At 48.7% G+C, this 23,107-nt stretch overlaps 2 protein-coding genes across 2 annotated transcripts in view; one reads left to right on the plus strand and one right to left on the minus strand.

Moving 5' to 3' along the window:
• The window catches only part of RTN2 (reticulon 2), a 40,781-nt gene extending 39,249 nt beyond the window's left edge, over positions 1–1,532 (minus strand). Inside the window, exon 1 of the mRNA XM_081869231.1 lies at positions 1,421–1,532. Coding sequence (XP_081725357.1) covers positions 1,421–1,451 — 31 coding nt within the window. The 5' untranslated portion in view covers positions 1,452–1,532. The remainder of the gene's footprint in view (positions 1–1,420) is intronic.
• A 2,410-nt stretch (positions 1,533–3,942) lies between these two features.
• PPM1N (protein phosphatase, Mg2+/Mn2+ dependent 1N (putative)) lies at positions 3,943–22,325 on the plus strand. The gene is made up of 5 exons (XM_081869288.1): positions 3,943–6,229; positions 14,334–14,451; positions 17,212–17,326; positions 19,872–19,935; positions 21,609–22,325. Exons 1-5 carry the CDS (start codon positions 5,303–5,305, stop codon positions 21,636–21,638), a joined length of 1,254 nt encoding a protein of 417 aa, XP_081725414.1. The 5' UTR covers positions 3,943–5,302; the 3' UTR covers positions 21,639–22,325.
• The last annotated feature ends 782 nt before the right edge of the window (positions 22,326–23,107 follow it).

Below are 23,107 nucleotides of genomic sequence, written 5' to 3' on the forward strand. Positions count from 1 at the left end.
ATGTCCGGCTGTTACCTTGCAATACAATCCTCTGCACACCTTGTTGTTTAGTCATTTAGTCGTGTCCACCTCTTCGTGACCCCCTGGACCAGAGCACGCCAGGCACTCCTGTCTTCCACTGCCTCCCGCAGTTTGGTCAAACTCATGCTGGTAGCTTCGAGAACACTGTCCCACCATCTCGTCCTCTGTCATCCCCTTTTCCTTGTGCCCTCCATCTTTCCCAACATCAGGGTCTTTTCCAGGGAGTCTTCTTCTCTTCTCATGAGGTGGCCAAAGTATTGGAGCCTCGGCTTCAGGATCTGTCCTTCCAGTGAGCACTCAGGGCTGATTTCCTTCAGAATGGAGAGGTTTGATCTTCTTGCAGTCCATGGGACTCTCAAGAGTCTCCTCCAGCACCAGAATTCAAAAGCATAAATCAGCCTTCTTGATGGTCCAGCTCTCACTTCCATACATCACGACTGGGAAAACCATAGCTTTAATTATATGGACCTTTGTTGGCAAGGTGATGTCTCTGCACACCTACACGAAAGTAAGTCTCCATGGGCCTTACTCCTTATTAAACTTATCTGGCATCACAGTCTTGCCCAGAAATTTCTCCCCACAGCCCTCTCCTTTATCCTTCCAGAAAAGCACAACAAATGACCTCTACTCCCCTAGCCTTGCACCAAACACTTGCTTCTATGCACCCTTTTTTTAATCAAAGAGAATCTCTCACGGCTGCTGTCCCCCCCCCCTCTTTTAATCTCTGGAAAAGCCCTCTAGTTACATCTTTGGGTGGGGTAGCGTGGGTTTATCTCCCAGAAGCTGTAGGGGGTTCAACCTTGGGACGCACCAAACAGCAGCCAAGAGCACGTGCAGAGTGCAGTTTGAACCGGCTTCTTCCCACATCTGCTTTCATGAACGCAAACACAATTAAGCGCCCCCTCCACACATTCACACCTGAAAACTGTGAGGTCTCTGTGTGTGTGCATGACGGGGGGGGGGGCAGGAGTCACAAACGGTGGGTAAACATGTCTATAAATGAATATTTCAGAAATGAGCATGGCTCTCAGGACCAGCTGAACACCCGGTCCAGGAGATGCATTGGGCAACGAAAGTGGGGGTTTTTTGTGGGGGAGCGCTGGCAAACCCTTCCCATCTTCCACTAGGGAGTGGTACTCCCCTGTCCTCCCCCCATGGAAAGTCATCACCCCCCCCATACGGTGTTTTTTCCCCATTTTGAATGGATGTTTTTGTTTTTTATCTCCCCCACCTGCCTAGGAAGAAATGGGCGATGCTTTGAAAAATCGATGACTAGAAAAGAGGCGTCCAAAATGGGCGGTTGGGTTTTTTTGGGGGGGGGGTTGGAGGAGGGGGGGGAGAGAAATAAGGAGCCTTGCCCGCCCTCCCGCCCTCTCTCCCTGCCCCACAAGATACCTACTGCAATGGGCGAATCCCAGGACCTGCCCCATCGCCCGCCTCGTGGTCCATGCGGGATGCGCGCTGCGGCCGCGCTGCCCCCCTGCGCCTCCGCCGCCGCCTCCCGCCGCTGCTCATCTCCCCCGCGGCCCCATCCTGCCCCCCGCCGCGGCCCGCCGCCTCGAGGGCAGGCAGGCAGGGGGCCGGGGCCGGCCGGAGACTCGCGGGCCGCCTGGGCGAGGCCGCAAAGGCGAGGCGGGCGAGGAGACAAAGAAACGATGCAGACAAAGGATGCAGGAGAAGATGCAGGAGCGAGAGAGAGGGATGGAGTCGGAGGAGCCTACCTTGCAGGGAGGGAGGGGCAGGTAAGGAGGGAGGGAGGGAGGGAGGGAGGGAGGAAGTAGGGTGGGGGGGTGAGGTCGCCTGGGGGGGTCTTTAGGGTGGGGTGAGGGAGGAGGGGTGGTCGTGGAGAGGGAGAGGTCTGGCTCGCCTTAGGAGGGAGAAGGCCCGCCCAGGCAGGAGGGAGGAAGGATGGATGGATGGGGAGGTTGGGTTGCCTGCCTGCCACTCAACATGTAGTCCCGCCCTCCTGCTTTCGCTGCAGAGCAGAATTGGGGAGTGGGGGTGAATCATCACATGCTGGGAGGGCTGAACACCACCAGGTCAACAGGGTGGATATAGGGATACAAGAGTCATCTAGCCCAATGCAGGAATCACAGGAAACAATCCCTGGCAAATGGCAATAATAATAATAATAATAATAATAATAATAATAATAATAATAATAATAATATTTATACCCCCGCCCATCTGGCTGGGTTTCTCCAGCCACTCTGGACCTAACAGAATACTAAAAACATGATAAAACAGGGGTCAGCAAAGTTTTTCAGCCGTGGTGGGCCGGTCCTCAGACCTTGTGGAGGATTGGACTATATTTTTTTTGGGGGGGGGGGAATGGACAAAGTCCCATGCCCCAAAAATAACCCAGAGATGCATTTTAAATAAAAGCACACATTCTACTCATGTAAAAACACGCTGATTCCTGGACCGTCCGTGGGCCGGATTGAGAAGGCGATTGGGCCGCATCCGGGCCCCTTACGGACTCATTGTTAAAACTGTGTTTAGCAGTGGCGTAGCGTGGGGGGTCCGGGGGGGCCGGCCTCACCGGGCGCAACATCTGGGGGGTGCGCGCTCGCCGCCTCCGGAGTCGCCGAAGAGCCTCGGGCGCAGGCTGTAGCAGAGCCCCATGTCTCACGAAACCAACGAGCTGTGCACGCGTCCGGGTTGAAGGCGTCTGGCAGGCAGCGACTCTCAGCGCTTGCCGCGGTCCCCGCGCGTCAGGGCCGTGGAGGGCGCGCCAGGCAGCCCCTCCTCACAGCCCCGCCGCTGCCACTGCTGCTGGAGCTGCTGGGCCATGTTGCATTTTCCTCGCCTCTCTGCCCTCCTCCTCCTCCGGGCAAGCGGCGTCGTTTGGGCGGCAGCGCCAGCGGCAACTCGCCTCAGATCACCTGACACGGACCCGCCGCCGCCGTGGCTACCTTACCGTAAATACCCCAGCCCAGGCAGCAGCAAGAAGAAGCTGGCAGCGGCGGCAGGTTATGGGTTAGGGGCGCAAATTACTTGCCTTGCCCCGGGTTAGGGGGCACAAATTACTTGCCTTGCCCCGGGTGCTGACAACCCACGCTACGCCGCTGGTGTTTATGGAAGACAATTGTACTCAGCTACAAGGGATCGCCACAGAAGAAGCAGCAGCAGCAGCTCTGGCCTACACAGTTGGAGGCACAGTCTGAAAACCACAGGAGGAAACCACAGGAGGGGATAGGGACCTTGTTTGGTCAGATCCTGCTTCCAGGTTTCCCAATATGGCATCTGGTTGGCTTCTGTGAGAAAACAATGCTGGACTAGGTGGGCTTCTCTTGTGTTCTCATGTGCTGGGATTTCTTTTATCTGCGCCTGCTTGCACCAGGAGTGGGTGTGGAGAGCTGTGGCTCATCCGAGTTGAGTCATCCGCCCTCACCTCCTTCTCTCCCACAGCACCATAATTCAGTTCTGCCCCATGAGGTTACACCAGGCCACACACAAGCATCATGGGCTGTGTCATAATAAGGGCTAGAGAAGAGCTTTCCAAACTGTGCGTCGCCAGAAAGGGGTTATCTTAACCTCCTGTTCGCTTGTGAAACTGAATTGCTGTGTCACGAAATGATGCATGTCTAAAAAGCACAACATGGAAAGTTGGTGGGCTAGAGGCTTGCGTTAAAAATGCAACAGAATGAAAGAATGAAGACTACGGTTCTGAAGAGGTGAGGTTCCTGCAGCCCAGCTGGCCTATGAGTCGTTCTGGAACATGCAGAGCTGCCCGGATAAAGGTGGTTGCTAAAGATTTTGTTTTTCATTTTATAATGTATATGAAAGAGAGGGTGAAAATTAAACAGGTGAAAATTAGAAACCGAAAAGCAAAGCTGTAAAATAGGCGCATAGAATATGTACGGGTTAAAACAGGGGTCAACAAACTCTTATGCCCCACAAATAACCCAGAGATGCATTTTGAATAAAAGCACACATTCTACTCATGTAAAATCACGCTGATTCCCGGACCGTCCGTGGGCCGGATTGAGAAGGCAGTTGGGCTGGATCCAGCCCCTGGGCCTTAGTTTGCCTACAGATGGGTTAAAATAACAAAGTCCAAGTAAGGGAATATCAGCCTTATCTAATTATCAGGTATCAGTCCAGATTTGTAAGATTTGGGACTGTTTCCCATCGACTCGCAAAGACTATCTGAGCTGCCAATATCGTACAGAAGAATGGTTCTTTTGACAATATGTCTACATTGGTGTCATCGAAAACATTCAGTAACATTCATCTTGGGCAAAGTTTTCTTATTATTTCCGGTCAAAATGAAATCCCAAAACGTCTTGCACCGGTTTATGTTCCCCAATTCAATTCACCAATTTACAATTAGGTGATGCAGAAGGAAACATATTTGGGCCATTTGCAAAGGAGTGCAATACCAGGATAAAGGTTGCGACCTTCTGGGTTCTGTTTCGTAACCAGCCCTAAGAGGCGCCTGGCTTTAAAAACAGAAATCTCCAGCTGTCTGCTATGAAAGGCACCATCTGGCGGCCAGAGTGGGGGGCAGGTGAATCCCGAGTGGGAGTCCCTGCAAAGGCCGCCTCCGACACAGGCGAGGATTAGGGGTTTTTAAACCCCATATTTAGCGCTGGATGAAGAGATTACGAGCCGCTGGGCTAATGCCGAAGCCGAGAGCCAATTGGGAACAGCTTTCCCGGAGGGTGGGGACAGATGGGTGCAGGGCAGGGCGGGGGGAAGCTGCGGGAGTGACCTAGAGACGATGCTGGAAGCAGCTGGGAGCAGAGCAGGAACATTAGGGGTGAACAGCTGATGCTATTTTCGGAAGAGGGGGTGATGTGTGGACCGTCTAAAGAGGAAGGACTTTAGCGAAGACCACCTGGGCTGCCACGGTGGTCCCATGGGCAAACCACCATCAGCAACTGAGGCTGTAACGACTCTCCTCGGCTAACGTGCAGCACCCATCGCACAACGGGCATCAAAAGCTCAGGGACCGGCAGGCGCCAAATTGTGCAGCCTTCCGGAAGAGGGTAGGATCTGCGAGCCACCAGTGACCGAGAGCGGGTGGTCGCCGGGGACAAGAGAGATCCCTAGCGCGTCTTTCAAGATGCCAGCCTGAGTCGTCCCTCAAAGAGAGCACTCAGAACCTGGTTGGGGCTTGTGGTTGCCTCTGCAAGGAGCAGATGTTGGACTAGATGGGCCCTTGGCCTGACCCCAAAGGCTGTCCTGTTCTTCCGCTCTTCAAGGACTGCAGCAACACAGGATCTCCAGGGCAGGCCCCAGCCCCCTTGACATTGCAGGGAACACATTGTCCTTTATGGCCAAGTTCCTGAGCATGGCCACCTTCGTGAGGCTCCTGGTGGCCGAAGCCGAGAGAAGGGTCTCTCTGTTCTTCAAAGCAGAGGAGGCCCAGGAAGTGCCCAGTTTTTTCTTGGACAAGCCCCAGACGGAGAAACTCCTGGAGGAAGGAGAGGTGGGCGGCTTGAGGTACGGCCTGGGCTCCATGCAAGGCTGGCGGGCGCACATGGAAGATGCCCACACCGCTCAGCCCCAGCTGCCTGGAGCCCTGGCCGGCTGGGCCTTCTTTGCCGTGTACGATGGGCACGCGGGCAGCACGGTGGCTCAGTTCTGCGCCAGGCACTTGCTCGGGCACGTGCTGGAGGCCGAGGCCCTGTCCGGCCAGGAGGAGGACCCCACAGCCGTCAAGGAGGCCGTGCGCGAGGCCTTCCTGGCCATCGACAGGCGCATGCAGGACCTGTCGCGGGCCGAGGCCTGGGAGCACGCGGGCACCACTGCCGTGGCCGTGCTGGTGTCGCCCCGCCACCTGTACTTCATCAACCTGGGCGACTCGAGGGCCCTCCTCTGCCGCTCGGCCGCTGTCACCTTCTACACCGACGACCACAAGCCCACCAAGCCGAGGGAGCGGCGGCGCATCGAGAACGCCGGCGGCACGGTGGTGCTGCAGAGGGTCAATGGGTCACTAGCCGTCTCCCGGGCCCTGGGTGACTTCGGCTACAAGGCCGTGTCTTGGCGTGGCCCCACTGAGCAGCCGGTGTCCCCTGAGCCTGAGGTGTACCAGCTGGAGCGCTGCCCCGATGAAGACGAGTTCCTGGTGCTGGCCTGCGACGGGGTTTGGGACACCTTTGACAACGCGGGGCTGTGCGCCTTCGTGCGCTCACGACTCTGCCTCACCGGCAGCCCACGGGACGTCTGTGAGTGCGTGCTGGACTCCTGCCTCTACAAGGTGAGGGGGGAGGATAGAGGCAGGGGGTCCTCACTTAGAATCATAGAATTGTAGAGTTGGAAGGGGCACCCAAGGATCATCTATTCCAACCCCCTGCAATGCAGGGATCTCAGCTAAAGCATCCATGATAGGTGACCATCCAACCTCGGCTTCAGAACCTTCCCAGGGGCTTTCAGTATCATGGAAATTGCGGCCAGCTAGATTTCTAGATGTCTCAGATTATTGAGACTGAGGCCTATAGGAAGGAAGTTGAGCAGTTGGGCGAGTGGTACAGGAAAAAAAACCTTACTCCTTAACTTAAATAAAACAAAAGAGATTATTGTGGACTTTAAAAGGTAAAGGTAAGGGGACCCCTGACCATTAGGTCCACTTGTGGCCGACTCTGAGGTTGTGGTGCTCATCTCGTTCTACTGACCAAGGGAGCCGGTGTACAGCTTCCGTGGCCAGAGCAGCGCACGGAAATGCGGTTTACCTTCCCGCCGGAGTGGTACCTATTTATCTACTTGCACTTGATGTGCTTTCGAACTACTAGGTTGGCAGGAGCAGGGACTGAGCAACGGGAGCTCACCCCTGTCACGGGGATTCGAACTGCCGACCTTCTGATCGGCAAGCCCTAGGTTCTGTGGTTTAACCCACAGCACCACCCGCGTCCCTTCATTGTGGACATTAGGAAATGTAAATTGAATATTCAGCCACTCATTATTGAGGGGAAGTGTGTGGAACAGGTCTTGGTGCTTTGATTTCTGGGAATGGAGTTGAGAGATGACCTAACCTGGGGAGAAAACAGCAAAGTACTGATGAAGAGACAACAGCAGAGGTTACATTTTCTGAGAATCCTCCGGAAAAATAATCTCTCAAAGGACCTGTTGGTGGCATTTTACCATTGTACTGTGGAGAGTGTATTAACTTACGGTCTGTGTGTTTGGTTTGGGAGCTGCACAGTCTGGGGAAAAACAATGCTGTCCAGGGGTGTAAAGACTGCAGAGAGAATAATTGGGTGCACTCTTCCCACCTTGGATCAAATCTACGCTTCCAGGTGCCATAAGAAAGCTGCAGAGATCGCGCAGGATAGTGCGGACCCCAGAAATGATCTCTTTCAGCTTCTGCCTTCTGGAAGAAGGTCCAGGGTTATAAAGACTAGGACTAGCTGCCTGAGAATAAAGATTATCGTATCGTATGGGGGGTAGGACTAGTTAGCCCTCAGGGTCCTTTCCAGCAATACAATTCTTTGATTCTAATGACAGCGTTGGAAGGGACACCCAGTGCCCATCTAGTCCAACCCCCATTATTATTGATGCCTTTGAAAAACACAAAATAAATAAAACACATTACACGGTTAAAATAATTATTAAAACCAGACAAGCGTTTGCTCCCCTGGAAAAATGTAACTTACCATCCCTTACAAATGTTTTTGCGGTGGTGATAACACCAGGGCTGCAGGTTCAATCCCTGTATGGGACAACTGAATATTCCTGCATTTCAGGGCTTGGACTAGATGATTTTTCAGGGCCCCCACCCCACTCTACATTTCTGTGATTTAAGGATTCTGTGAGTCCTTAAAATTGCCACTCAATTTTTTTTTTCATAATGTTTATTCAGAATTTTAAGAATTACAAAAAGAAAAAAGAAAAATACAAAAAGCAGAAAAAATACAAAGAAAAAATACAATCATTGAAAAAGAAAAAAAAAGATTAAACCTTTACATAACTTTCTTCCTTTACTTATTTCCTTGACCTCCTCACACCTTCCCTTTTTGTATTCTAGTTCAAATTGTTATTCCAGCAAATCCTTCCAACCTTGTTTTTAACTTAATAATTTGTTTAATATATTGTTATTTTACGTTCTCTCTTTCATCAATTTCATCAATTTGTTTTTACTTAATCCTTTATATCATTTCTACCAAAACCATATAATTTTCTTTTTCCAGCATCTTTCTAACAATCCTTAATTTTACAATATTTTTGAAGATATACTTTAATTTTTTTCCAATCTTCTTCCAAAATTGCCACACTAAAGGCAAAACAGGCCCCTTTCTCATAGGTGTAGGGAGACCTGTCCCTTAATAAAAAGTCGGATATCCAATCAACCTCCCAGCTGGGAGATGTAAATCATTGAACAAGGCTGCTCCTAAGTTTTCGTAGCTTGAGCAAACCAGTAAGTAAGGTAAATCATAAGGCATGCTACCTCCGAATGGGAGGACTCTGGAATCCGGAAATGGCATCCTTCAGCCAGGGCAAGTTGCATAGAAAGGAACCGCAGAACTTGCAAAGGCTTTTCCTCATTCCCCGGCAATAATGCAGGGATCACAGCTAAGGCATCCCTGACAGATGTCCTTCCAACCTCTGCTTAAAAAGCTCTGACCATGGAGATCCCTCTGCCCTCCGAGGGAATCTGTTCCACTGTCAAACAGCTCTTGCAGCCACACAGTTCTTCCCAAAATAGCGACAGGAGGTCCGTCTTTTTAGAACCCACCTTATTTTGACGATGGCAAGGTGTTCTAAATTCTGTTTAATATTGTGATTTGATCCCGTAACCCACCCTGAGTCCTTAGGGGAAAGGGCAAGTAACCACAGAAATGTTGTTGTTGTTGTTTAGTCATTTAGTCGTTTAGTCATGTCCGCCTCTTTGTGACTCCCCGGACCAGAGCACGCCAGGCACTCCTGTCTTCCACTGCCTCCCGCAATTTGGTCAAACTCATGCTGGTAGCTTCAAGAACACTGTTCAACCATCTCATCCTCTGTCGTCCCCTTCTCCTTGTGCCCTCCATCTTTCCCAACATCAGGGTCTTTTCCAGGGAGTCTTCTCTTCTCATGAGGTGGCCAAAGTCTTGGAGCCTCAGTTTCAGGATCTGTCCTTCCAGGGAGCACTCAGGGCTGATTTCCTTCAGAATGGAGAGGTTTGATCTTCTTGCAGTCCATGGGACTCTCAAGAGTCTCCTCCAGCACCACAATTCAAAAGCATCCATTCTTCGCCATCAGCCTTCTTTATGGTCCAGCTCTCACTTCCATACATCACTACTGGGAAAACCAGAGCTTGAACTATACGGACTTTTGTTGGCAAGGTGATGTCTCTGCTTTTTAAGATGCTGTCTAGGTTTGTCATTGCTTTTCTCCCAAGAAGCAGGCGTCTTTTAATTTCGTGACTGCTGTCACCACCTGCAGTGATCATGGAGCCCAAGAAAGGAAAATCTCTCACTGCCTCCATTTCATAGAGTTGGAAGGGAACCCCAGAGGTCATCCAGTCCAACCCCCTGCAATGCAGGAATCGCAACTCCTTGAAAGGAAAGGAAAAACTACTCCTCTTCCCCAGAATGAAAATTAAAGCATTAAGCAGGCTGAAGAAATAATAATAATAATAATAATAATAATAATAATAATAATAGTAGTTAAGTTGTGGGTGAACATATCAGACGACACAGCGATTCTTCAAACAGCTCTTGTTTATTCAAAGGCCAGAACAGAACTGAACTGAAGGGTTCAGCCAGCCTGCTTATATAGAGCTCCAGTACAACATAACTGTAACCACTTTCTGTAACTATCCAATCACTGAACGTCACTTTCGATCCCTTATTTGCATAACTATCTACAGTATCCCCCTGCTGGCCCAGGGCGCACAGTACATAACAGTAATAATACTAAATTATTACAAAGAAATACCGTATTTTTCGCCCTATAGGATGCACCGTCCCATAAGGTGCACCTAGTTTTTTGGGGGGGAAATGAAGGGGAAAAAATTATTTCCCCCCCCAGGCACGGGGCTGGGGCGGGGGAGGCCCGAGCTTCCCCTGACCCCAGCCCCCAAACAGGCAGCTCTCTGCAAGCCGTGGGACCCCAGGGCTGGCTCCCGCTGCTTGCAGAGAGGTCCGCAAAGCCTGGACGCGCTGAGCTCAGCGTGCGCAGGCTTTGGCATGCAGGCAACTCTCCGCAAGCAGGGGTAGCGCTCCGCTGCTTGCGGATAGCTTCCTGAAGCCTGGAGAGCGAGAGGGGTCGGTGCGCACCGACCCCTCTCGCTCTCCAGGCTTCACCGAAAGCCTGCATTCGCCCCATAGGACGCACACACATTTCCCCTTCATTTTTTGAGGGGGAAAAGTGCGTCCTATAGGGCGAAAAATACGGTAATAATAATATTAATTTATTATTTATACCCTGCCCATCTGGCTGAGTTTCCCCGGTAAGCTGAACGTTGAACCAACCAACCCAAGTTTAGAGGAACCTGAGATCTTCCTGGCTTAACTGGATCTGTGGGACTCTCTGCATTCAGTTTTAAGATTGCTGCTGCCCTTTTCCTTCTCCTGCTGGGCATTTATCTCCATTTCTGGGCCCAGTCACGTAATTAACACACATCAGCCTCCTTCCCCCAAGGGCTTAAGGAAGCAGCTGCCAACTGAGGGCACTGGAGGTCCAGGATTAGCGAAGTAGGACAGTGGAGCATCAAGAAGTCATTTAGGAGGGGCAAGAAAGGTGAGTTCCAGAAGAGTTCGTTAAAGACCTGAGGTCTGTGGAGCATCTTGAAGGAGGTTTAAGCAGCTGGTGAGGGGAGCAGGTGTCCCTCCGAACTTCATTGGGCTCCAGGGAACTGTCCCTTCCCTGCTCTAAAGAAAGCGGAAACGATGCAGGTATAGAATCACAGAATTGTAGTGTTGGGAGGGTCCTCCAAAGGTCCTCCAGTCCAACCCCCTGCACTGCAGGAGTCACAGCTTGTCTTGAAAGACCTACACTGGCTCCCAGTACGTTTCCGAGCAAATTCAAAGTGTTGGTGTTGAATTGAAAGCCCTCAATGGCCTCAAAGGCCCAGTAGACCTGAAGGAGCGTCTCCATCCCCATTGTTCAGCCTAGACACTGAGGTCCAGCGCCGAGGGCCTTCTGGTGGTTCCCTCGCTGCGAGAAGCCAAGTTACAGGGAACCAGGCAGAGGGCCTTCTCGGTGGTGGCACCTGCTCTGTGGAACGTGCTCCCAGCAGATGTCAAAGAGAACAACAACTACCAGACTTTTAGAAGACATCTGAAGGCAGCCCTGTTTAGGGAAGCTTTTAATCAATCAATCTTTATTATGGTCCAGAGACCCAACAAATCGTTACAAAGCAATGCACAATTCATACAGCCTACCTCCAGTTAAACAAGCATTTTGTTCAGACTTAAAGATAGGAATCATTGGTTCTTGCAACCACCGATAAAAACTTCGCCGCTGCTATTGTTCTAGTGTTTGTCCAGTCTTCCAATAGGAACCTGACATAGTGAGCCTCTGATTTTTCTGGGAAAGGTACCAGCAAGGGTAATTTTATCAGTTCAGCCCTGGCTTGCTCATATTTCGCACAGTGCAGCAAAATATGTTTTATAGAAGCTTTTAATGTTTAATAGACTATAGTATTTTAATATTCTGTTGGAAGCCACCCAGAGTAGCTGGGGAAACCCAGCCAGATGGGTGGGGTATAAATAAATTATTATTATTACTATTATTATTACTATTATTACTGGATCAGGCCAATGGCCCACCTAGTCTAGTATCCTGTTCTCACAGCAGCTTTGTGGGGAGTCTAAAAGTAGGATGTGGGCACAGCAGTTCTCGCCCCCTTGGGGTTCCCAGAAACTGGCGTACTGGGTGGGAGTAAAACACAGCCATCATGACTAGTGGCCAATGGTAGCCAGCCCCCTTCTCCATTAATTTGTCTAACCCCTCTTTGAAAGCCATCCTAGTTGATGGCCTTTGCTACGTCTAGTGGAAGGGAGTTCCACGGTTTAACTATGTGCGATGAAGTCTCCTCTTTTGTCTCCCAGCATTCAACTTGATGGGTGTGTCCATCCATATATTAAGTATAGAGGGATGGCGAGAGTGTCGGACCAGGACCTGGGAGAAACCAGGGTTCAAATCACCAATCGGCCATAAGGCCTGTTGGGTGTGACTTTGGGGGCCTGTCACTGCCTCTCAGCCTAACCTACCTCACAGGGTTGTTCTGGAGATTAAACACAGAGGCAGAGCTCCTTGGAGAGAAAGGTGGAATGATAATGATAATGATAATGATAATGATAATGATAATGATAATGATTTATTATTTATACCCCGCCCTTCTGGCGGGGTTTCCCCAGCCACTCTGGGCGGCTTCCAACAGAACACTAAAATACAATAACCTATTATACATTAAAGGCTTCCCTAAACAGGGCTGCCTTCAGATGTCTTCTAAAAGTCTGGTAGTTATTTTTCTCATCTGGTGGGAGGGCATTCCACCGGGCAGGCGCCACCACCAAAAAGGCCCTCTGCCTGGTTCCCTGTAACTTGGCTTCTCGCAGCGAGGGAACCTCCAGAAGGCCCTCAGCGTTGGACCTCAGTGTCCGGGCAGAACGATGAGGGTGGAGACGCTCCTTCAGGTATACTGGACCGAAGCCGTTTAGGGCTTTCAAGGTCAGCACCAACACTGACGCTATTAAAAATGCTGCACATTCTCACTTTCTTTGCACCATGCATGACCTCTAACATGCTGTCTGCACCCCCAAAATACATGCCCTTTTTCTCTGCTAACCCCCCCCCAAGATATTGCAACTTTTCCTCATATAAGGAGTCAAAGCATTGCCTGTAAACAGACTAGGCTGGCTCTGTCTCGTGCATCTGGGAGTAAGGAAACGGATCTGGCCCCTGACATGTTTGTCTAGGGAGAATAAGGTTGAAGAAGATGGCCGTTTGTTGTTGTTTAGTTGTTTAGTCATGTCCGCCTCTTTGTGACCCCATGGACCAGAGCACGCCAGGCCCTCCTATCTTCCACTGCCTCCCGCAGTTTGGTCAAACTCATGCTGGTAGCTTTGAGAACACTGTCCCACCATCTCGTCCTCTGTCGTCCCCTTCTCCTTGTGCCCAACATCAGGGTCTTTTCCAGGGAGTCTTCTCTTCTCCTGAGGTGGCCAAAGTCTTGGAGCCTCAGCTTCAGGATCTGTCCTTCCAGTGAGCACTCAGGGCTGATTTCCTTCAGAATGGAGACGTTTAATCTTCTTGCAGTCCATGGGACTCTCAAGAGTCTCCTCCAGCACCAGAATTCAAAAGCATCCATTCTTCAGCAATCAGCCTTCTTTATGGTCCAGCTCTCACTTCCATACATCACTACTGGGAAAACCATAGCTTGAACTATACGGACCTTTGTTGGCATGATAATAATAATAATAAAAAATAATAATAATACAAAACAACAACACTGTCCCACCATCTCGTCCTCCGTCGTCCCCTTCTCCTTGTGCCCTCCATCTTTCCCAACATCAGGGTCTTTTCCAGGAAGTCTTCTCTTCTCACGAGGTGGCCAAAGTATTGGAGCCTCAGCTTCACGATCTGTCCTTCCAGTGTCAAAACAAAACAAATTCCTTCCAGTAGCACCTTAAAGACCAACTAAGTCAGTTCTTGGTATGAGCTTTCGTGTGCATGCACACTTCTTCAGATACACTGAAACAGAAGTTTCCAGACCCTTCTATATAGTGAGAAGGTGGGGAGGGGTATTACTCAGAAGGGTGGTGGGAATGGGTGATTGGCAGATAGCTGTGATGAGCCTGTTGACGACTCTTAACGACTGCAATAGGTCTTACAGGAAAAAGCAAGGGGTGAAAAGGTGAAAAATGGCTTTGTCATGTATAATGAGATAAGAATCCAAGGTCTTTGTTCAGACCAGGTTTCTCCATGGTTTTAAGTTTGGTGATAAATTGTAATTCAGCAGCTTCTCTTTCCAGTCTATTTCTGAAATTCCTTTGTAGTAGAACAATTACTTTGAGATCTTGTATAGAATGTCCTGGGAGATTGAAGTGTTCTCCTACTGGTTTCTCTGTCTTGTGATTCCTGATGTCCGATTTATGTCCGTTTATTCTTTGGCGTAAGGTCTGGCCTGTTTGTCCAATATAGAGAGCTGAAGGACACTGTTGGCATTTGATGGCATACACAATGTTAGACGATGAGCATACATCACTACTGGGAAATGTATGGAAGGAAATGTATGGAAGGAACTGGAAGGAACTGTCCTTCCAGTGAGCACTCAGAGCTGATTTCCTTAAGATGGCCGTACACCTTGCAAAAAAAATTTGCTTTGCTAAGCAGTTAGGAGGACACAATCCTCAGACGACTCTACGCTCTCCCTGCAGGGCAGCCGTGACAACATGACCTGCATCGTGCTCTGCTTCCCAGCTGCCCCAGGCGTCTCCGAGGAGGCCTTGCAGAAGGAGCAGGAGCTGGACGCTTCCCTGGACAAGAGGGTGGCAGGTGCGTACGCCGTTTGTGCTGTGATGTAGCGAGGCCTGGGAGGCCTCATTGGCTACTCTGTCTTTGACATCTGCTGGGAGCGCGTTCCACAGAGCAGGTGCCACCACCGAGAAGGCCCTCTGCCTGGTTCCCTGTAACAGAGGCCTCATTGGCCGCTGGCAAAAGGGAGGAGTGGGATTTTGAGAACGGGGAGGAAAAATAACGGAAGGGAAAGTAGTGCTGTGAGGTTTTGGGGAGAGGGGTCGGTTTAGATGATGCCCTGGGTCCCTTCCAGTTCTTGGGTACCCAAGTGAGGGTTAGTATCTAACAGAGGATTCTGTGGGTGAGCTACTCAGAAAGGTTCCTTTGCACAACAATGAGCTAAAGCATGGGTAGGCAAACTAAGGCCCAGGGGGCTGGATCCGGCCCAATCGCCTTCTAAATCTGGCACATGGACAGTCTGGGAATCAGCGTGTTTTTACATGAGTAGAATGTGTGCTTTTATTTAAAATGCATCTCTGGGTAATTTGTGGGGCCTGCCTGGTGTTTTGACATGAGTAGAATGTGTGCTTTTATTTATAATGCATCTCTGGATTATTTGTGGGGCACAGGAATTCGTTTATTCCCCTCCCCCCCCCAAAAAATAGTCTGCCCCCCCCCCACGGTCTGAGGGACAGGGGACTGGCCCACGGCTGAAAAAGGTTGCTGACCCCTAGCATAGTCCATCACAGGAGTCAGCAAACTTTTTCACCAATCGCCTTCTAAATTTGGTCCACAGACCAGTCCAGGAATCAGCGTGTTTTTACATGAGTAGAATGTGTGCTTTTATTTAAAATGCATCTCTGGGTTATTTGTGGGGCATAGGAATCTGTTCATTCCCCCTCCCCTCAAAAAATATAGTCCGGCCCCCCACAAAGTCTGAGGGACAGTGGACCGGCCCCCTGCTGAAAAAGTTTGCTGACCCCTGAGCTAAAGCGTCCTCATCCGCATTCCAAAAGAATGAGCTAGGTTGCAGAGTTATCCTCCAGGATAACGGGTGGGACTCTCCTTCAGCCCCCTGACCTATCTGAACAATAGCTAGTGCTTTGTCTGTGAGCTGAGCTGGAAGGAGGCTGGAAGCTGGAGACACAGAGACCTGCTTGCTCTGTGCTGGATCCCAAGGCTAATGGAGACACAAGATCTGTAGGGCTGCGAACGCCATGAGTCCTCCAGACTAGGATCAGGTTGTGCATATGTATAAATGAAACCATATATACTAAAGACACCACAGTTTCCGCTGTCCTTTCTGCCAAGGTGAAATATACTCAGAGTCGAGAGTGGATTTCATGCTCTTTATTCAGCTCATAGTGGTGAGAAGGAGTAGAAGTTCCCCCACAATAACTGCTTTATATACATTATTTACACAATGGGCCCCACGTGATTGGCTAGTTCCGGGATTCTCCTGTGGACCAATCAGACTGCTGCATTCTGAATCCTATTTTTCTAGGACCAATCAGACTGCTGCATTCTGAATCCCATTGTTCTAGGACCAATCAGACTGCTGCATTCTGGATCCTATTGTTCGAGGACCAATCACACTGCTGCATTCTGGATCCCATTGTTCTAGGACCAATCAGACTGCTGCATTCTGAATCCTATTGTTCGAGGACCAATCAGACAGCTGCATTCTGAATGCTATTGTTCTAGGACCAATCAGACTGCTGCATTCTGAATCCCATTGTTCTAGGACCAATCAGACTGTTGCATTATGAAGCCTATTGTTCTAGGACCAATCAGACTGCTGCATTCTGAATCCTATTGTTCTAGGACCAATCAGACTGTTGCATTATGAAGCCTATTGTTCTAGGACCAATCAGACTGCTGCCTTTTGGATCCCAGTCAACTCAGTACATAACACAAGGACACCGTTTTGTTTGGCTTGGAGGTCTACATGCAGTGCTATAGATCTGAGGAGCCGAGCTCGGAGCTTAGGCAAGAAAGAGTCTTGCAAAGTTGCAACTCAGGTTCTGCAAGGATCGCGCCAAACAGCAGGTGTGGGAGCTGAGCTCTTTTGCATAGGGCTCTGTTTTGATCATTCGAACTCTCGTCCTTCGGTGCCTGTTCTGCAGACTCAAATAGAGATAATAATAATAATAATAATAATAATAATAATAATAATAATAATAATAATAATAAATTATTATTTATACCCCACCCTTTCCGGTTCAGGGCAGCTAACAACAAATTTAAAACACTTAATTGATGCAACAAAAAACAGCATAAAATACCACATAAAACGTGAATAACAATAAATCAATTTGGGGGGAAATCCATCCAGTAAACATTAGATGATCACCAGGGCTAGCTGGCTAAGTTAGTCCTACTTGGGCCAGCGAGGAGACTAGGGGAGAATTAGCTGTGGGATCCCAGAGCGGGTAATCTTCATAAAAAGGGGAGGGGGAGGGAAGGAAGGGGAATAAAAGATCAAGCTAAGTTCAAATTGAAAGCCAGGTGGAATAGCTCTGTCTTACAGTCCCTGCGGAAGGAAGTTAAATCCTGCAGGGCCCTGGGCTCATGGGACAGAGCATTCCACCAGGTCGGAGCCACCACTGAGAAGGCCCTGGCCCCGGTGGAGGATAGTCTGACTTCCTTAGGGCCCGGGACCTCTAAACTATGATTATTCATGGACCTGTTTGTGTCTGGGTGGGGATCTAGAAGCCACTGGTGGGGCAATTATCCGCCAGCGCCATTGAGGTAACCAACCCCTCTACTTCTCTCACCCCACCCCAAAACTCACCCCAGAGCTTTACGATGAACTACTGGAACAGGAAGGGGGTCCCAACCTCGTCTCCGTCTTCCAACGTCTGGCTACAGAGGCAAACCCTAACCTTCCCCCTGGGGGAGGCCTGGCTAGCAAGTAAGTATTATTCCACATTCCCTGGGAATCACGCACCCCCACCCCGCTCTCATATCTGCAGGGGGGTCCGTTTCTTCTAAAACACACAATGGTGCGCTCCAGTAAGAAGGATCGTCAGCTTTCGAAACCTAAAGGATTCCGGGGCCTGGGCGGGGCTTCTGGGCCAGTGGGTGGAGCCAAGTACGGACCTGTGGGTGGAGTTTGGGGCGGGGTCCAGATGATGATGATGATGATGATTTATTGAATTTATATACAGTGGTACTTTGGGTTACATACGCTTCAGGTTACAGATTCTGCTAACCCAGAAATAGTAGCTCGGGTTAAGAACTTTGCTTCAGGATGAGAACAGAATTGTGCTCCGGCGGCGCGGCAGCAGCAGGAGGCCCCATTAGCTAAAGTGGTGCTTCAGGTTAAGAACAGTTTCAGCTTAAGAACAGACCTCTGGAACGAATTAAGTACTTAACCCGAGGTACCACTGTACCGCCCTATATCCGGAGGTCTCAGGGCAGTTCACAGAAAAGATCAACATAAAAACCAATATATATATATATATAAAACCAAAATAAAAGCAAGAACCCAATAACCAGCTCCAGCTGGTACGCAGGATGAGACCCTCCCTGCCTGCAGACTGTCTGGCCAGTGGTGCATGCTCTGGTTATCTCCCGCTACTGTCATGCGCTCTACGTGGGGCTACCTTTGAAGGTGACCCGGAAACTACAACTAATCCAGAATGCGGCAGCTAGACTGGTGACTGGGGGCGGCCGCCGAGACCACATAACACCAGTCCTGAAAGACCTACAGTGGCTCGCAGTACGTTTCCGAGCACAATTCAAAGTGTTGGTGCTGACCTTTAAAGCCCTCAACAGCCTCGGTCCAGTGTACCTGAAGGAGCGTCTCCACCCCCATCGTTCTGCCCGGACACTGAGGTCCAGCGCTGAGGGCCTTCTGGCAGTTCCCTCGCTGCGAGAAGCCAAGTTACAGGGAACCAGTCAGAGGGCCTTCTTGGTAGTGGCGCCCGCCTTGTGGAACGCCCTCCCACCAGATGTCAAGGAAATAAATAACTACCTGACATTTAGAAGATATCTGAAGGCAGCCCTGTTCAGGGAGGTTTTTAATGACTGATGTTTTATTGTATTTTTAATCTTTGTTAGAAGCCGCCCAGAGTGGCTGGGGAAACCCAGCCAGATGGGTAGGGTACAAATAAATTATATTATTATTATTACACCCCCCCCAAAAAAAGAACCACATTTTATTTTTATTTTATTTTTTAAAATGATATTTATTGAAGTTTCAAATAATACAAAAAAGAAAAAAGAAAACAAAAAAAGAAAAACAGTCAACCTTAACATTCCTTTTTTTTCAATAACTTCTTTTCTGCGACTTCCCCTCACCTCCCCTTCTTGTGTTCCTTATCCAATATTTATTCAACAAGTTCTTGTTCTTAAATTTTTAACCCTAATTTGTTATTATGTCTAGTTCAATTTATATATCAAATTTTAACTTTAACATTAATCATTATTCATTAACATTAATCATTAATCATTAATCATTATGCTTAAAGACTTTTTCTAAGGTCGACCCTGTTTCCCTTGCACGAATTCCCCGTTTTTACACTAATAGCAATACAAAAAAAAGAAACAATAGAAAGAATCAAAAACATACTTGTGCACCCTTCGGATTTCCAGATCCCACCCTCCCCTTCCCGGTTTCAATCCCCAAACCATTGTCCATTTATCCTTATGCTGTCAGCCTGGATTCCTCACATCAAAAGCCCTTAAATCTCTCTCAGTTCCTTTCTGCCGGTTTTTTTGAAAGTCCTCTGTAATAACCACCGAGTCTCGGAAGAGCTCTATCCCAAAAATGTCCATGTTCCATCCAGCTGGGCCTCCAGATTTAAAGGTGGAGCTCAAAACTTGTTTCTTCATCTTTATAGGTCCAAATGTCCCAAATTCTTCAGCTCTCCACAAAGGGAGAACTTTCCATTCTTCCTTCTTCAGTTCAAACCAAGTTTTCAGCGTCCAGTCCTCTTTTTCTTTTATATCCTTCTTGACAGGCCTCCGGTTCCCTTTTGCCTTCTGCAACATGTCAGCCCCTCCTTCCTGATGCTCCTGTTCAGCAAATATCTCTTTCTGCACTTTTTCTTGGTCAGCTGCCTGGGCTGTAGACAAAACATGGCTCTGCTGTACCAATTTTCTCACGAGAAAAGCAACCTCTTCCGGATCAGCTAGTATTTTTCGACCTATTTCCATTCTTGTAGTGTCCCTGAATCCCCTCTAGAGGGATTCTGGTTATTATGTATTCCTTACACTTCCAGCCCAAAAGTCCAGTTAGCTTGTTTCAATTCTTCTTTATTTTCAACAATTTCTCACATTTAAAACCACTGAAAAAAGTAGGTGCCCCCTAATCCCAGACCTGTGGCCGTGTTTGCTCGGTGGTTGTATGAAAAGCACTCTGTTTATGCTCAGAAGCTTTTCTTTCTGTAAAGAAAGGAGGGCCAAGCGGCTTGGGGTACCAGAAGCTAGTGACCACCTTGTTCCTCTCGCAGGAGAGCTGTGATCATGGAGGCTTATCAGCGGGCGAAGCAGAGTCGCGAGGAGCAAGAAATGCCGGTAAGAACCCCCGGATCTTATTGAACTGTCTGTAGGAGTTGGAAGGGAGTCCAGAGGGTTGTTGAGGGCAACCCCTTTATTCTCCTCGTGGCACTGCCACACCAGACAACTGGGCTCTGAAGCCTGGGAAATTCGGGGCAGTTAAAAGATCATCATGTAGCAGAGTTGAACTATGGAACTCCCTGCCACTTGAGGCAGTGATAGCCACTGACTTGGGTGGCTTTAAAAGAGGATGGGGCAAATCCGTGGAGGAGGAGAAGCTCTTGGTGGCTCCTAGCCAGGATGGCTCTGCTCTCTGTTCCCACAACCTGGGGAGAAAACAGCAAAGACCTGATGAAGAGAGCACAGCAAAGGATATATTTTCTGAGACTCCTCCGGAAAAACAATCTCTCAAAGGACCTGTTGATGGCATTTTACCATTGTACTGTGGAGAGTGTATTAACTTATGGTCTGTGTGTGTGGTTTGGGAGCTGCACGGCCAGGGAAAAAACAATGCTGTCCAGGGTTGTAAAGACTGCGGGGAGAATAATTGGGTGCACTCTTCCCACCTTGGATCAAATCTACGCTTCCAGGTGCCATCAGAAAGCTGCAGAGATAGCGCAGGATAGTGCGCACCCCGGAAATGATCTCTTTCAGCTTCTGCCTTCTGGAAGAAGGTCCAGGGTTATAAAGACTAGGACTAGCCGCCTGAGAAACAGTTTCTATCCAAATGCGATTTTGGTTTTAAACGCAGTGTAAGGTGTCTCTATGGGAGTATATTGTATTTTTAAAATGGGGTATCAGAGTTTTTAGGGGGCTAACCAGGTTGGGATACCTGGGTTTGTTGTTGGTTTTTGAATGTCTTGTGTAGATTTTTCAGTTTCGTTGTTCTGTATGGGACAATGACAATAAAGATTATTGTATTGTATCATATAGTGAGAGGCAGCAATGCTTCTGAATCCCAGTTGCTGGAAGCCCTGGGAGGGGGGGTTTGCTCTTGGGATCAGATCCTGCTTGTTGGTTTCCTGCAGATATCTGGTTGGCCATTGTAAGAACAGGCTGCTGGGACCATTGGCCTGATCCAGCAGCTGCTCTTCAGATATTCTTCTGCTCTGTGCCTTCCTGCCTCCTGGTTATCGATTCTACAAGCTTAAAGCAGTTTCAGAACAGCCTAACCACCTGCTAAGCTGCCCCAAATAAACTTTTGGGAACTTGTGAAAAGTGTGGCGGAGGCTGCTTTTCAGCTGGTTCATTTGATTCGACTTTATTTAAATATTTACAGTGGTGCCTCGCAAGACGAAATTAATTCATTCCGCGAGTTGTTTCGTCTTGCGATTTTTTCGTCTTGCGGAGCGCGGATTCCCTGGGTATTAACGGTTGTAAGAAAAAGGAAACAAACTCGCAAGACGTTTCTGTCTTGCAAAGCAAGCCCATAGGGAAAATCGTCTTGCGAAGCAACTCAAAAAACAAAAAACCCTTTCGTCTTGCGCGTTTTTCGTCTTACGAGGCATTCGTCTTGCGAGGTACCACTGTAATTTATATATTGCTCAACGCCACCGATTCCCAAGTTTCCAGAAAATACGATCGATTGAAACGAACTTTGGCTGCTCACATTCCGACACAATTTCCCACACCGTTTCTGCTCATGGTGCTCCAACCAAGTTCTTATTTCTCCCTGCCCTTCTTTGTTTCAGGCCCCCAGTGCGAATGCTGCCTCGGATTGAACGCTCTGCTGTGCAGGTTGGACCACAGATGCCAAGACATCATTTTTGCGAAAGAGAGCAGGCTGGGGAAGCAAATCTGACCAGGATTTCTGGGCAAACTTAGGAAGCTGGATGGCAATGGATGGGGTGGGGGTGAGTCGGATTGGGGCCACCACAGCCCCCTTTCCCCACCGCCCCCAGGGTGGAAAAAACCATCTGGACTGAGCGGAACAGCTGGCACTCAAGACAAAGGCAGTCCATGTTAGAACAGATCATGTGTTTTGTTTCTTGCCTGGACATAATTTTTGCTTCTTTTTTGAATTTGCATTTTATTTATTTGTTAACATTCTTATATTACATCGGTAAACGTTGTCATATTACGTTACAGGACTTACTATAATTTCCAACATGTATACAAAAATTATATACAAATTTTATATACCTAGAAAGAAAATGAAACAAAAAAAGGAAGAACAAAGAGAAAAAACTAATTTCCCCCCCAAAATCATATACATTCCAACACTCTAGACTTCCTGTCTATACCGTTGTATATTCCTTTTTTACATGAATGTACTCTTACTATTGTATATTTCTTTACATTATATCTAATACATTCCTATATCAATATGTGCTCTTAGTCTTATTTCTCAACTCAGTCTCACTCCCACGTCAATCAAATGCTAGCATAGATAGCAAACCTTTACTGTATTGTTTTATATCTATCCCACTTTTCCATAAAATTTTGTTTTGGATTGCCTCTCAGGGTATTTGTTAACTGCTTTTAAAGTTTTGCTTCTTTAACACTGCATTCCAACAGGATGACTTCTGTTTCAGTGTATCTGAAGAAGTGTGCATGCACACGAAAGCTCATACCTAGAACTAACTTAGTTGGTCTTTAAGGTGCTACTGGAAAGAATTTTTTTATTTTGTTCCAACAGGAAAGACTTGCAAGAATCATCCCCAGCCCTGGAATTTATCAGAAGGGGAAATGCAGCCTGTATAATTCAGTGCCTCTCAAACTTGGGTCTCCAGCGGTTGTTGACTACAAATCCCATCATCCCTGAGCACTGGTCATGCTAGCTATGGATGATGGGAGTTGTAGTCCAACAACAGCTGAAGACCCAAGTTTGCAAAGCACTGTGTAGATCAGAGGTCTGCAACCTAAGGCCCATGGGCCACAAGCAGCCTACGGGGGTCGTTTAACCAGCCCACTTTTGTCGTTTAGTCGTGTTCGACTCTTCGTGACCCCCCGGACCAGAGCACGCCAGGCACTCCTGTCTTCCACTGCCTCCCGCAGTTTGGTCAAACTCATGCTGGTAGCTTTGAGAACACTGTCCAACCATCTCGTCCTCTGTCGTCCCCTTCTCCTTGTGCCCTCCATCTTTCCCAACATCAGGGTCTTTCCCAGGGAGTCTTCTCTTCTCATGAGGTGGCCAAAGTCTTGGAGCCTCAGCTTCAGGATCTGTCCTTCCAGTGAGCACTCAGGGCTG

The sequence above is a fragment of the Podarcis erhardii genome (assembly GCF_964252035.2).
Source record: "Podarcis erhardii genome assembly, chromosome: 7".
NCBI lineage: Eukaryota > Metazoa > Chordata > Lepidosauria > Squamata > Lacertidae > Podarcis > Podarcis erhardii.

Bases quoted from the DNA above. Each gene is read 5' to 3' on its own strand.
- PPM1N (XM_081869288.1), top strand. From the start codon at position 5,303: ATGGCCAAGTTCCTGAGCATGGCCACCTTCGTGAGGCTCCTGGTGGCC. The intron at 6,230-14,333 runs GTGAGGGGGGAG...CTCTCCCTGCAG, and splicing joins TGGACTCCTGCCTCTACAAG to GGCAGCCGTGACAACATGAC. The intron at 19,936-21,608 runs GTAAGAACCCCC...TCTTTGTTTCAG, and splicing joins GCGAGGAGCAAGAAATGCCG to GCCCCCAGTGCGAATGCTGC.